The sequence below is a fragment of the Trachemys scripta genome, chromosome 16 (assembly GCF_013100865.1).
Source record: "Trachemys scripta elegans isolate TJP31775 chromosome 16, CAS_Tse_1.0, whole genome shotgun sequence".
In the NCBI taxonomy this organism is placed as follows: Eukaryota; Metazoa; Chordata; order Testudines; family Emydidae; genus Trachemys; species Trachemys scripta.
In genome coordinates, this window is record NC_048313.1 from 14,237,671 (window position 1) to 14,253,116 (window position 15,446).

A 15,446-nucleotide genomic window follows, 5' to 3' on the forward strand; every position below is an offset into this window, starting at 1 on the left:
GTGTATAAACACAGAACAAAAACACAGGTCTTGCGCCGATGAGTTTACAGTCTAACCGGTGTAAACCACAGCTCTTCTGGTAGCGGTTTGCGCTTGGTTTGCATTGGTGGAAGCATCTACACACGGCGCAGGGTGGAGGTGAATTGGGCCCGTTGTCTTTAAAAGTCCAGCTGGGAGATACCCTGCCTAGAAATCATTGCTTTCGATCAAACGTTTCCTTTTTATTCCCCAGCTCCCAGAAAATCTTTACATGCAAAATATTTGAGCTTGCAGGATATGCCTACAATGCACAGGTGCCATTGCAACACAGATTGGTGTATCTCGGCCAAGTGGCGCTGAAACCACGGTGGTGGGGCCATGCGTGCCCACCTGGGAATATGCTCGCATTCCTAGCCTGCCCTCTGATGCATTTGCTGCTAGTTTTAGCTGGGCGGGCTAGGGAAAAGCTGGCCCATGTCTGTCTGCCTGAGCCGGAATTGCACCTCTGAGTGCAGGGTAGATGTACCTGTAACAGGGTCCTTCTCCCCTTTTCGCAGGCGGGGAGCCGAGGGCCGCGTGCGGCAGTGACCTGTGCAAGGTGTCACAAGACGTCAGCGGTAGAGCTGGAACGGGACCCCAGGTCTCCTGAGTTCCTGCGCATTGTCCTGGCTATAGGCCCATCCTTCCCTCACGCTAGTGCAGATGCTGCTAGGGCTGTGGGGGGCGGGGGGCTGGTAAGGACAGCAGAAACCTTCGCTGTTCCCATCGCCTGCCCAGATGTCCGAAGTGCCCACTGATCCCTGAAGTGACGTTCTTTCCCCTCCCTCCCCCCGTCTCCTTTCTTTAGAGTTTCTGGCCAACTGCTCGGCCCTGGGGTGCCAGCACCACTGCGTCCCGACGCTCGTCGGACCCACCTGCTACTGCAACAGCTCCTTCCAGCTGGCCGAGGACAGGAAGAGCTGCAAAGGTTGGTGGTGGATGGGGACGATGCAGCCTGTGAACGCGGCCCCGGTGGGGGCAGGGACAGGACTGCCGGGGCGCAGCATCAGCTCAGTGGGCCACGTGTGACCAGCCAGCCTGGGGTGGGGGTAGGGAGCGGGGTGGCTTCCAAAGGGATTTGGACGCTTAGCGCCCATTAGAATACCACAGCTTTGAAAATCCCATCCTGAGTGTCACAGTGACGTGGCGGGGTTGTGTAGTAGCCCAGGACAGAGCAGCACAACGGATTAAACTGATTCCCTCGCCCCGGGGTCCCCCATTGGAGCACTGAGCAGGCGGCCCCCATGAGGGGGACCAGCGTCCTTGGAGGCATCAGGAAGAGGCTCTGAGTCCCGGGGAGGGGGAGAGCGTGTTGAGAGCAGGGCACAGTAAGAACCAGTGGGTGGAAGCTGATGCTAGAGAAATTCAGACTGGAGTGAAAGGGGCGGATTTTGAAGAGCATCGTTTCACCAGGGCTGGGGCGGATTCGCTGTCACTCGGCCGATGTCTGTTACAGTTCTGCTCTGGCTCAGCCGGAAGCTCTGGGCCGGCTGCAGGATTCGCGGGGTGAGATTCTCTGGCCTGGGTTACACAGGGGGACAGACTAGAGGATTGCGCTGGTCCCTTCTGGCCTTTAAACCCTGTGATTAGACTCCCCTGGTGCTGGGGGGGAGGGTGTTCCTCCCGCATGTCCCGTTCCCTGCTGCTCCACCGTAAGCACTGGGGGTCTCTGTCCTTTCCCTGGCTCACCAGTTGTGGGACCCAGCCTTGTTCTCTTGCCCTCCCCTGCAGACTTCGATGAGTGCACCATCTACGGGACCTGCAGTCAGACGTGCACGAACACGGAGGGCTCCTACACGTGCAGCTGCGTCGAGGGCTATCTCCTGCAGCCCGATAACCGATCCTGCAAAGCGAAGAATGGTAGGTGGTGTTTTCGCAGCGTGGCGTGGCTTCCGCCTGTCTCCAGCTCTCGGGACCTGGGGATGCGTGCAAAGCCACCTGGCTGCCCCAGAGCGTGCGTGGCGCTCCTGCTGTGTTTGCACATGACCTAGGGGTGTGTGTGTGTGCAAAGCCACCCGACTGCCCCAGAACATGTGTGGTGCTCTTGCCCTGTTTGCACGTGACCCAGGCCTGTGTGTGCATGTGCAGAGTGACCCGGCAGCCCCAGAGTGTGTGTGGCGCTCCTGCCCTGTTTGCACGTGACCCAGGCGTGTGTGTGCGTGCAGAGTAACCCGGTGGCCACACCATGCGTGCGAGGTGCTCCTGCCCTGTTTGCACGTGACCCAGGCGTGTGTGTGCGTGCAGAGTAACCCAGTGGCCACACCATGCGTGTGAGGTGCTTGCAGGGGGGCCTGGTGTATGTGCAAAGCCACCAGGCCGCCTCGAGCGTGCATGTTTTGCGGGTGATGTCGGGAATCGTGACTCCCCATGTTACAGCTCGGTCTCCTGTGGGGGCTCCTTTGCCCCCCGCATTGGAAATTCAGTCCCCTCGTGTTCCCTCTTGCATGGGTCAGGCTGTGGGTTCCCTGCTGGGGCCTGGGGCATAGATTGAGCAGGAATCCAGCTGCCTCCTTAATCCTCCCTGGCTTTCCCCCCCCGCCCATTTCCAGAGCCTGTGGACCGGCCCCCGGTGCTGCTCATCGCCAACTCCCAGAACATCCTGGCCACCTACCTGAGCGGCGGCCCCGTGCCCAACATCATCCCCACCAGCACCAAGCAGACCACCGCCATGGACTTCAACTACATCGAGGACACGGTGTGCTGGGTCCATGTGGGCGACAGCGCGTCCCAGACCATCCTCAAGTGCGCCAAGATCCCCAACCTGAAGGGCTTTGTGGAGGAGCGCTCCATCAACATCTCCCTCAGCCTGCACCGTGAGTGGCCGCTTCGGTGCTTTCGCCCCTCCCACCCCTTGCTCCTCTCCGCTCTCCCCGCCCTCCTGCTGCCGCGTCTGCGCCTCTTTAAATGCACCCTTCCCACCCCGGAACAGGCCGGAAAGGGGGGACCCTGGGGGTCTGGCCTGGGGTAGTCACCGGCGCTTTAAACAATTCGGTGCACAAGCTCCTTAGGAATCCAGTGGGCTCCGGGGTCTAACTCCCCTTGGGATCCTCGGCAAGGCCTGAACGTCTTGCGTTAAAGCCAGTCATAAGCATTCCTTTATTTGGTTGAAAAATATTTGGTTGATTTAAAACAGCTTGTTCCCAAGGGCCTGCAGCTTCCTCCCCCTTTCGCTTTGATCCCTTCCTGCCTCCTGTTCACAGTTTCCAATGAGCTGCGAGCGCAGGTCGGCCCGGGATCGATCAGCTCCTTGCGCGGGGTGGGGGGGGGGAAATCGACCCTGGTTGCTTGTTGTTTTTGTATTTGAGCCCCGTGCTTCTGTGGCCTAAATCGACTCTGGCCGTAGGTAGTGATTTAAAACCCCAGAAATTCCCCCAGTGGAAGCAGCTCCGTGGGGGGAGGCTGAGTCATGGCCAGCGAGTCGCAGATGGTGGGTTTAATTCTGTTTGCATCTCCTGAGCTGTAACGAGACTGGTTGCCGGGGGCGCCGCTTGGGGTCTCGAGCAGTGGGGAGGCTGCAGGTTAAAAAAAAAATGTACCGGCCAGTGTTGTTTTATCAAAGTAAAGCTGGGGGGCTGGTCTGGAGGCTGTGGCGGGGTTGGGGGGGGCAGCAGTTGGCGTTTAGGGCCTTGGGAGTGTGGAGCAGGATCAAGGGGCTTGGAGGGTGGAGATTGGGGTAGACGCGGAGGGTGTGGGGGGATTATGGGTTGGAATCAGGTGGGGCGGGGGACAGGCCTTCTGGGCCTGCAGCAGCGCTCAGCCAGAGGACGTGCTGGAAGCACGGGGGAGGGGTCTTTGCCCCTCTCCGCCCCCCCCCCGCTTGTGGTGCCCTGGTTGCAGCAGCTGAGTCCATGGGAGAGTGTGCATGGGCTTGGGGTCAGGGCGCTGCTGGGTGAGGAACCGCAGGAAATCTGTCTGTCCCAATGTGGGAAGGGGAGGGGGTGAAACTCTCCATTCTCTTCCTCCTCACGCAGCGTCAAGCTCCATCAAAGCCCGGTGGAGCTGCAGCCGCGGGAAGCTGGTGTGGGAGGAGGCAGGAGGCCCGGGACTGTGACTCAGGAGGGCTGGGTGCCATTGCCAGCACTGATCCATGGTGCGAGTCACCCGGTGGCGTTTGGCATTACGTGACTCGCAGAAGGCTTTGGGGATCTAGCTCCTTCGGAAATACCGCGCCCCCCCCCCCCCGGGCTTCTCTTCCCCAGCTGCGACGTGGGCATCGTCCCCTTCCTTCGTCCGGCCTGTGGGGAGTGGAAGCTCGGGCCCCGTTTGTAGCTTGGGGCCGCTCTGACCAGCCACGCCTTGCGTTAAAAACAACGCTTTTGCTCCCGGGGACGGATCTCTGCACCGCAGTAAAACCCCAGGGGTTCAGCCCGTCTCCTCGGCCTCGTGTGGAGGGTCCTGCGAGGGCACCGCAGTGTAGCTAGGGCCCTGGGGCAGTGGCATGAAATCCTGAGTCCTTACTGCAAACTGGGGGTGTGAGAAGGAGAAAGATCTTTCCCAGCGCTCCTGACCTTTGGACTCTGGAGCAACTTGGGGAGGGGGTTGGGGGGGAGTGAGGTGTGTGTGTGTGGCCTCGCCCTCTGCTCTTGCAGGCGACAGTCTGAAATGAGGCAAGAGGAGACCAATCCCTGCTCTTTGTTGGCATGTTGGGAAGATGGTTTAGTGGGGGGTTTTGGGCACCCCTGAGGAGAGAGGGCCCAGGAGAGGAAGGATGATGCACTAGCCAGACAAACCAGCAGGTCAGTGGCAGGGCATGCGGGAGAAGGCCAGTGTTGAGTCAGACCCACGCGTCTGTCGTGTCAATCGGGTGGGACCTGTCTTCATGGGGCTGATTTGACTCTGGACTACAGACCAGACCACACTGAATCAGTTGCGAAATCTGAAGCGGCTCCTGAAATCCTAGATTTTTTTCTGCTTTTCTAAAAATGCACCGTCAGGGGCGTGGCTGGGAGCAACTGATTTCGTTGCAGACTCGGGGTTTAGAGGAAGGCCTATGGCGAGCGCTGACTGCTCTGCAGAGCTGTCTGGTGAGCCGTTCATGCCGGAGGAAGGCTGGGCCAGCGGTTAGGGTTTAGGAGCGCTGGGTTTAATTCCTGGCTCTGCCATAACGTTGCTGTGAGACCATGGGCAAGTCACCGAGCCTCAGCTTCCCCATCTCTCAGATAACACCAGCCTGCCTCATAGGGGGGTTGTCAGGATAAATGCATTAAAGACTGTGATGTGCTTAGCTACTGTGGTCATGGGGCCAGAGTAGTACCCGAAGGACTGGGGGAGGGATAGCTCAGTGGTTTGAGCATTGGCCTGCTAAACCCAGGGTTGTGAGTTCAATCCTTGAGGGGGCCACTTAGGAATCTGGGGCAAAATGGGTACTTGGTCCTGCTAGTGAAGGCAGGACTCGATGACCTTTCAAGGTCCCTTCCAGTTCTAGGAGATAGGATATCTCCATTAATAATAATATTAAATATTAATATAATATATACCTTAGGGAGATACATTTATTTTTTCCTTGATGCCCCTTTGGGGGATGGGATTCGCACAGGGCACAGGACTCCTGGGTTCCATTCCTGGCTTTGCCATTGCCTTGCTGTGCGGGCGTGCCATTTCCTCTTTCCGAGCCTCAGTTTCTCCACCGATGAATTACCGTTACCCACCGTGCTGTGCTGGATTTCTTGCTTGTAATATTCTGCGCGTTTGCTAAAAGCGCTCGGTTAGTGTAAAACATGATCAGTCTCCCAGAGGAAGTAAAGACCAATGCTGCTTTGCATCTCCCGGGAGTCTCTCCTCTTGCCAGAGGGAGGCTTCGATACACAGCCTCAATTAACTGTCTGTGATAACCCCAGAGAGCTGAGAAGGCGGAGACCTGGGGCCCTGCAACGATTTTGGCTGCTGGCTTAATCTACCCCATTAGACATGGTAGCGGAGACCTGCAATTACTGAAAGGTGTCTGCGAGCAGCTTAATCCCAGGTGTTGCGGGTGTGCTGTTGATCGCAGTCCCGGTGTCTGGGGTGGCTGAGGTACCGGCGGGCTGGGCTTTTTTCTGTACAGCTGTCTCTCTTCAGGAATTAGCACTTCCCTCTTGAGTTATGCTCATCTAAATCAGGTCGCGGGGTGTTTTGCTCGTGTTGTTTTGCTGCTGGTAACTTGCACAAAGGAGGAAGTGAGAGATGACGGCTGACGTTTGGCGGATCGCTTTCTGGCCTCCCGAGTGCTCCGACTTCTTCCAGAGCTATCTTCTTCAGAGTTGCGTTTGGGGAGAGGAATGTGCCGCTCAAGCGGACAGGATGCTGTCAAGACAGGAGGAAAAACAGAGTGTGTTTCAAATCCACCTTTCCTCAGTTGCCTTCCTACTGCAGCGTTGAAGTGGAGTGGGAGAGTGGGGGCTGTGCGTTCCACCTCCACCATTGCCAGTGAGTCCCTTTGTGAGCTTGTACAAGTCGCTTCATCTCCGCAGGCCTTCTCTTGTCTATTTCGCTTGCAAGCTCTTCATGGCAGGTGCAAATCCAGGGACTTCAGTGGAATCACATCCACTTACGCCGGGACCAAATTGTCCTGTTAACATAGCCATAAACACTATACATAAGAAATTTGATTGAGGCCTTTCAGAATAAAATCAGTAACGCTGGAGCTTCGGACTGAAGTCTGATTTAAATGTAGTAGCTCTGATGAGGTGAGATGAGGAGGGTGTCTGTGCAACACCTACGAATAATGCAACATTTTGGGGAGAAAACCCATGTGAGGCTTAACAATAATTTACTACTTGTCATGGATGCAAGATTCCAACCCCAAGTGTCCCGAGCTCCTGAGTCTGGCTCCCAAGATGTCCTGAGATTTAAAAAAATAAATACATTAGGGGTTCTTTTTATTTGACTTCTCGTTTCTGAGATGTGGGTTTCGCTTGTGTTTCCAAACTTTTCTCTGTAACCATGAGGACGAGAAGCTTTTATTTTATTTATTTATTTTAAAGGAAGTTGCGATTCTCATGTAGTCACTGGACTCCAGCAGCTGGGAATTAAAAAAAACAAAAGCAAAAACCCTTTGCAAACAGCGCAAGGTGCGTGATAAAATCAGGAGAGTTGGCAGCACCACCGATGGTTATTTGGCTTATGCATTTCACTCGTCTCGGCCTGTGAAACTAGACAAGTCAGTTTCACTTTCTGCTTTGCCTGCGTCAGTTTGAATTTCCAATTCTGCTGAGAAATCTTTCCAGGGTTTGTTTATAAATGCAAAGCTTAAATCGAATGTAAAGTGTTATAAATGCTCCCTTTACCTTCTGGGCCTAAGCTGTTCTGTGTTTAAGAGATGTGGTCTTACCATGATTTTATCTTACAGGAGAGCAAAGCTGATCTGTAAATCCAGTTAGTGGCTCCTTTATGTACTTGTCTCTTTATGGCATTTATCTAGTGACAGCAGGAGTCTGGCTTCCCCAGTGCCTACTGCTAATGGGGTTTGCGTTAGCATCTGATGGGGAAATCCCAGTGCTAAAGGGTTGAGAATTACCAGCCCCGCAGCTGGCGTTGCTGTGCTGGAATGATGAGTTGTGTCTGTCCGGTTCCGATAGTCGCTGCGCATCCATGGTTTTTCTGCTGAGAGATTAGCGTGACTAGCATGGCAGGAGATAGGGCTCTCGGCAGAGGTTGGCAGGAACCCATGTGCACGGATCTTTCTGTTTTCCTCCACTGCTAACTGTTTATTCAGCCAAATGCCCTGGGCACAGATGAATTTCTGCGTGATGATTCTGCTTGTGGCTCCAAACGCAGACTGCCGGCACGACAACGCTTGGCTCGAGAGTTGTCACTGGAGCTGGTTTCGCAGCTGCCCCAAATGACTCCGTGAAGATCCAAGGTGCCTTGGAGCCATCGCACACCCAGGCACTAATTTTCCTGTCAAGGATCACACAAGTCTTGCCCTGTCGACACTGAGGGACAGCGAGAGAGAGATGGTGTGAAGGAGGAACTTCCAGTGCAGTAGAAGGGAATTGCAAGTTGTTGGATAGGCTGCAGGAATGGCCGGCTGAAATTTCTGTGGCTTGTGTTACGCAGTTGGGTCTTGTCCCTCTGTACTTCATAATCTGTGAATCTTCGGGGTGCGGGCTGGGTTAGCGGCACACGGTCCAAGCCACTTCATTCTCATCCTGTCCCCTTTAAAAATAAAATCCCTGGTGACACACTGCTGCGTTGGCACATTTGACAGGTTCCTTGCAGACTGCACGTCTGTGTTTGTACAGCTCCTGACGTAATGGGGCTCTGATCTGTGGCTGGGGCTGCTTCGTGCTACAGCAATACAAATAATTCATAGTGATCATGGCTGAAAGATGCTGAAGCCAATCTGCCCCCTTCTTTTTCCAGAGGAGCCAGCGATATAGTGCAAATCGAGGCCCTGCCCTATCCCCCAAAAATCATGAGATTTGACTTAAAACCCATGAGATTTATTTTTAAAAGAGAGTTGTTTCTGTTTGCCCTTTGGGTTTTGAGCTTTCTTCCCTAATCATGAGGGCTGGAAACTTTTTATTTAATAATAATAAGAGAGAGTGAGATGGGGAGAGGGGTGAGATCCTAATGCAATAAGGCAATTCTGAGGGATGGGGATTTTTTTTTTTTTTTTTTAAAAGAGCCCCAAACCTACCAAATACTGTGAGAGTTGGCAGCACTGTAGCATGGCCTGTATCCCTGGTGGTTGAGTTCATAATACAGAACACCCAAGGATACATTTCAGGGCCTGTCTTGATTAGAGAAATTCGCTATCTGGATGTAGCTGGCGGGAGCACCTGGCCTTACGTGACTTCTCTTGAGGTGTCAGCAGCTCACCCGGGAGTGGAACCTACATCTCCTATGTCCCAGGCCAGCGCCGGAACGGCAAGACCGCCTGGCCGGGTTGGGCTGCGAGAGGAGCCTGATTTGCGAGTGCTTTAGACTCTTTCCCCATCCCTATCACGCATGTGATTTTGAGCCGGATGCTTCTGCCAGCCGACATGCGGCTTTAAGTGGCTCTTGGAGAGGATCTCTGCAAGCCAAGTTCTTCTTCGTCTTCTTTTTAACGCTCTCCTTCAGTTGCAGCGTTTTCGCCTGAAGCCGGAGCCGATCGGCTTTCAGGAGATTTTGGGCAGGTGGTTTGAAGCCAGGCTGCATGCTTCCAGCTGCTCCCAGACACTCGGCAGCACTCGGTCGACTTCACAGCGCCCGTTCGAGGGAGCGTTCGCTCTTTGCCTCTCGTTACTCTTCCAAGATGAAGCTAGCAGCTTCCTGGGCTGCTTGCTTCGATGCTGGCTGGCGCATCCCGGTTTAGGGGCAGCACACTGCATTCAACAGGCCACTTGGGTACCATTTCCACCTCTGAGCAGCTGCGTGTCCGCGGGCACGGATTGCCTCTGTTTCCTGTCTTGTCTATTTCGCTTGCGAGCTTTTCAGCCGGGGACTGCTTCTCCCTCTGCAGCGTGGCCAGTTCTGGCGACCATACTGTGCGGGCTTGCGTTATTTGGTGTTTTTTCTTAAAGCCCCGTCCCTACTGGTAATAAACAGGGCGTGCGAGGTACCCTTCATCGGTTGTCAGGGATTGGGAGTCCACGACTCCGTCCCCAGGCCAGAAGATGAACATTGCCCCTTCCAAGCTCTTGGTGACGCTGACTCGGTTCTATCAAGTGCGTGTCTTGTCCGCCTCCACCCCCCCCCCCCCACGCACACACTCTGCTCTCAGACACACCAGTGTAGTTATAAACTAGCTCCCTTCAGGTCAGGCTCCTCACACGGCATCGATTCCCCTTTGATTTCACTGTGTAGCATTGCAGCCTCTCCCTACCCAGGCCGACTTGGACGGAGCTGGCCGGGGCTCTGTTTTCTGGTCTAGGTTCTGCCCAGCCCCCCGTCCCCAGGGCAGCTCACATCCCAACCGCCACGTTCTGTTTTAAGCTGCGGCTCCGGATCTCGGGAAAGGGAAAGGGCTCACTGGGGAAAGCTACAGGGGCGGAGTGGGGAGGGGAGCCAGAGACCTGGCCTGCTACAGCGCAGAATAAGAGAGCCTTATTTTTCCTTGGGTACTTGGATTCCAAAGAGGGGGACTTTTTTTTTCCCTTCTCCCTTTCCTTTTCCTTTTTCTCTCCCTTTTTTCTTTTTTTTTTTTCTCTTGTGTGTTCGAAAGTTCCAGCTCTGTTTCTAATCAGCCAAGTCCCTGGCAGGAGCTGAATGTCTGCTCGCATTCAAGGACAAAAGGCGAAGGGGGGAGGAGTCGTTTTTCGGCAGCTTGGAACGGTTTGCCTCCCTCGAACAGTCGGCCCAGTGTGTGGTTGCTGCTTTCCCTCGCTCGGGGCTGGCCGCGAAAATGGAGCGGGCTGTGATTAAGCTCCCCTGCCCAGCATTGGCCTCCCCTTTCGGCCTCTCGGCTTTGGAACGTCTCCTCCATGGGCCACTGACCAAACTAATGGGCCCCATTGGATGAGCACACGTGGGTGACGCGCTTGCAGCATCCAGGCCTCGGCCTGGGAAAGGGGGTTTTCAATAGAGGTTGGCAGGGCCGCCCAGAGTATTCAGGGGGCCTGGGGCAAAGCGGGGGAGCTGTGGCGCTTGTACTCACCCGGCAGCATTTCGTCGGCGGGGGGGGGCCCTTCAGTTGCTCTGCTTCTTCGGCGGCACTGAAGGACCCGCTGCCGAAATGCCGCCGAAGACCTGAACCGCCGCCGGGCCAGGGCTCGCGAGGCCCTTGCGGGGCCTGGGGCAAATTGCCCCACTTCCCCGCCCCCCCGGGCGGCCCTGGAGGTTGGTGTTGGTCTAACTTGGTTCCTGATGTGCGGGAGGAAGGAAGGGTGGCTCAGTCGTTACAGTGCTTGTGTGGGTTTGAAGGACTTTGCTACTGGTTTCCTTTGGGCCAGTCACTTAGTCTCTCTATGCCTTACTTTCCCATCTGGAAAATGGGCGTAACAGCCCTGGCGTGCCTGACAGGGCTGTTTGAGAACAAACACATGGTGAGGAGCTCAGATGGATGGAGGCCAGCGAAGTACCGTCAAACTCTGGTGCCAACGTTGGTGTGGTTAGCCTCAGCGCACCCTTATGGGGAGGCAGAAACGGCAGCACGCCCGCAATAGTGACAGGGAAAAGGACCCACTTTTTAATGGTATTTAGGCACTTAAATCCTGTTGAAGTCAATGGGAATTAGGAGCCTAAATGCCTTTTAAAACCTGCCCCTAAATGATTTATTTAGGTTCCTGCCGCAAAACCTACATCAACTGAGCCAGGCTGGTAACTCAACCTCAGAGCCTTTCTTTGGGGTTGGGCTGTTCAAGGGAACTATGGGAGTTGGGGGCCCAGATTCCATTGAAATGGTGCAGGTGCGGAGGAGGTTGTGGTAAGTGACGTGGGGGCTGGTGAGGTTTGGGCCTTGGGACGGAGAGGGAGTATTGTTACAAAGAACACTAGGGCGAGATTCTGACCCCCCGCGTGGAAATGAGGGGACACTGAATGGGGAGAAAGATGCTCCGGTACCTTAAGGGAGCAGAGCTCGGTCGACACAGAGCCCTATTGAAAATCTCACCCAGAGGCTGAGCAGCCTAGAGGGTTTAGGTGCCAACTCCAATTAAAACCCAGTTGGATTTGGGTGCCTAACTCCCTTGGGCACCTCTTAAAAATCCCCGTTTGAATGTTGGTTTGAAGCCCTTTTGTGGCTACTTGATGCTATGGGAAAATAAGCAAGTGCCCACACGTGAGTGTGACAGCTTTTGCACTATTGCCAGGACTGGCTGTCGGCACTGGCTGGAGTGAGGTGCAGGGGAGTGAGGCAGCCCCTGCCAATGCATCCTAGACCTGACCCGCAGCCTTTCCCCCAGCCCGTGAACTCAGCCCTGGGCTGCCCACTTAAGCTGATCCATCCCCGCCCCTGCTGTTCCAGCCCCCAGCCGCTTGTGGGGCTGGCGTATGAGGAGCAAAGCCGCTTGAGCGGCTGACTGAGTCTCGCCAAACTCATTTCACCAGTGAGCAGAGCAGGACACAACTTCCTGTTTCCTGGACGCTGATGCGAGACCGTTTCTGTGTTAGTGGCTCCCCGGAGCTCTCGGTGCCGGGGGGCAGGGTCTGCAGTTAAAACGGGGCTACGCTCGGGAGCGGATCTCTAAACCGTGGGAGCTGTTCCCATCCCAGGCAGGTTTGGTCAGGAAGATCCCGGCGAGCGGCTGTTCCTGGGACAATGTTCTCATTTATTCCCAGGGGAGTTTTCAAAGAATTTCAGAGCCAGAAAACCAAAAAACAAAACTCAGCTAACGGCTTTCAGGTTGGTAAGCTGCTGGATTCTCCCAGCTTAGCAGCAGGCTGGCTTTGGAGACTTCTCATAATTAATGCCCTCGCTGTGCCACCCAGCGTCCCATTCAAACACTGGCCTCTCAACTCCTCAGGTACAAACTGTCCTGCTGGCACAAGCTGCTGGATTGAGAGCTGTGGACGGTTCTAATTAATGTGGGTGGCATCCAGAGACCTTGTTTCAACACAGAAGCTGTATGGCTTTCACTACCCCAGGCCAGCCCTCCAGGATGGAGACAACGTACCAGTATGGAGTGCTCCTGTTGGTCGTTGCCGATTCCCCTATGGGAAGGGGAATAGGTTTTTGGGTTCTCTGTGCCGCCCCTTATGCGGAAGAGCAGCCCAGGCATAAAACCGCTGCACTGGCCTCCTTAAAGCACATCTCTGCTGGGACGCCTTCCAAAGCGTTTGGCTGTGATGAGCCAGCTGGGGGCTGTCACAGCTGCTGTCACACTGGTCATCACACCCGTGCTGTTACCTTGTGCTTTCCCAGCTGTTTCTTACGGCCACCTGTTCTCTTGCAACTTACCCAGAGAGGATAAACTCTTTGGGGTCGGGACCAGCTTTTTGCTCCATGTATGTACAGCACCTAGCGCAGCGAGGCCCTGATTTCTTTTTGGGTGGGAAATATGAACCCTAGTGGGTAGGGCACGGACGTAGGATTTGAGTGACCTGGCTTAGCCCTTCAGTTACTTAATCTACCCTGGGCCTCAATTCTCCAGCTCTAAAATGGTGAGTGGTATAAAATCCATCAATGACTATGAAGGGCTCTGAGAGGTTATGGTCCCAATATGAACCATAAATAATTGTTGGCGACACAGCTGTGTTAAATGGGGCCATGTCAGCTAAGCATTTCTGGCAGTGCCAACCCTTGAGATCTTCGCGCAAGCTCCTGCAGGCGGGTGGGTAGGTGCTTTCCAAAAAAGCAAGTTTCTAGCCTTGATGGCTGTGCGGAAAGAGTTGAAAGCGTGACCCCCAAAAGCTCTGACACCAGAAGGCAACTGAAAAGAGCCCAGGATGATGTTTTTAAAAATAAATCTCATGATTTTTTGTGCCAGTCTTGTGCTTGACTCAAGGCCCTTTGAACATTTGGGATCAGCCACGCAGTGGTTCTGGGGTGTGACAAAATCCCCTTGGAGCTGGATACGTTTAACACCATGGAAGGAACTGATCTAGATACGGTCACTGGGGCTTGTTGTTGCTTTTCAGAAGATTGATTTAAAAGGGGCTTCGAAAGAATTTCCCCAGACCCGGAAAAGCGCTCGGGATGTCCGCAGATCTGCCACCACGGGAACAGAAATGGGGGTGGGGGGACACAGCTTGTGTTCAGTTTTCATAGAGGATGCGAGTTGGTGGGGCCGTGGGCTGGATCCCAAGCTGCGTCCGCTGGAACGTTGGCCTTTTGGTGGGACCGTTCCAAGATTTCTAGCTAAGAGGTGGCTGTCATGTCTCCTTTTTTTAAAAATTTCTTTTTGCAATGAAAACAAACCGACCGACCAACCCCAGGAAGGGGGTGAAACATCCTCCCAAAAATGCTGGCATCTGGCCACTATTAAAATACTTTCCTGGGGTAGCATCTACCTAAACAAAAATGTCTAGGAGACTCCAGTTCACCCCATGACAATCAGCAACCTGCTCTGGTGCCAATCAACAGAAATGCTCTAGGGTTTGAGACAAATTGATTTCAGAGGGACTTCGGGCTCCGTAGAAATCAAAGTGCTTTCGTCTTCCCCTTTGCACGGAAAGCTCTCTTTCTTTCTGGCTGCCTTGCATGCCCCCTGCCAAGAAAGAGGCACTGATGTGAACATACTTGGCAAGAGAGCAGAGCGATTGGTAACTTTATCTGATGACTCTTCTCTTTCTTTAACTGTGTAAGAGCTGTTCTCGTACCAGGAACTCAGGATTAATAAGACTCGGACTTTTCAGCTTGGAAAAGAGATGACTAAGGGGGGGTATAATAGAGGTCTATAAAATCATGACTGGTGTGGAGAAAGAAAATAAGGGAGTGTTATTTACTCCTCGTAACACAAGAACTAGTGTTCACCAAATGAAATGAACAGGCAGCAGGTTAAAAACAAACAGAAGGAAGTATTTCTTCACACAACGCACAGTCAACCTGTGGAACTCCTTGCCAGAGGATGTTGTGAAGGCCAAGACTATCACAGGGTTCAAAAAAGAACTAGATAAGCTCATGGTGGATAGCTCCATCAATGGCTATTAGCCAGGATGAGCGGGGATGGTGTCCCTAGCCTCTGTTTGCCAGAAGCTGGTAATGGGCGACAGGAGATGGATCACATGATGATTCCCTGTTCTGTTCATTCCCTCTGGGGCACCTGGCATTAGCTGCTGTCAGAAGACAGGATACTGGGGTAGATGGACCTTTGGTGCGGGTTTTTTAGGAGCAGGGAACATAACTCTCAGCACCAACACACGGGTTGGGCCAGCAGAGAGGGACAGGATTGTCTCGTGGTTTAGGTAGCTGCATGCTATTCTGGAGAACTGGATTCTGTCCATGCCTCCACCACTGCCTAGCACAGGGTGGGTCCTGGGCTTAGGGGCTGCCATAATACACCGCATCATTAAGGTGGCGTGTGGCTTTGCAACTGTCCGATTCTTTTGACGCAGTTGGTTCGGGGATGTAAATGGGAAGCTGCATCGAGGGGAGAGCGCTGAGGGAAGTGGACTACATGTGGCCAAGTGCTTCTCTCCCGTCTGGGATTCGGTGCTGTGAACTGGCAGGGATCAGCTCCCCGCTGCCCGTCCCAGAAGCGGGGACCCCTCTTGTAACCAGTTCATTAGGAGCACTGGAGATGAAGCGTGTTTTTTCCGGGGGCTCAGATGAGGCCGCGGTCGGAGGCTGGGGCCGTTGGAGGCTCTTGTCTGGCTCCAGCGACTTGGCGTCAGTCCAGTAGATGTAGCCGGCGGGGCCGCGTGTGCCGTATCTTGGGCTAGCGAAGGAGCATGTTGGTGCTGAGAGCTTTCCTAGGGGCAGCATGCCCTGGAGGGGGTAGCTCGTGGGGAACCTTCCTAGGAGTGGTGGAAAGACTTGCCCAAAGTGCAGGGCTGGGACAGAGCACAGGGCTTCCCTTGCCACTCCCGAAGCGCTGCGAGCCCTGCGTGAGACAAACCTTCCCGGGCTGGCTTTAAAGGGCCCC

The 15,446-nt window shown here is 54.4% G+C and overlaps 1 protein-coding gene across 1 annotated transcript in view; it reads left to right on the forward strand.

Annotated features, from left to right (window-relative positions):
* LRP1 (LDL receptor related protein 1) overlaps positions 1-15,446 on the forward strand; it is a gene marked incomplete in the record, with an annotated part of 192,333 nt that overhangs the window by 74,053 nt on the left and 102,834 nt on the right. The window contains 3 exon segments of the mRNA XM_034792604.1: positions 827-946; positions 1,750-1,878; positions 2,568-2,831. Coding sequence (XP_034648495.1) covers positions 827-946; positions 1,750-1,878; positions 2,568-2,831 — 513 coding nt within the window.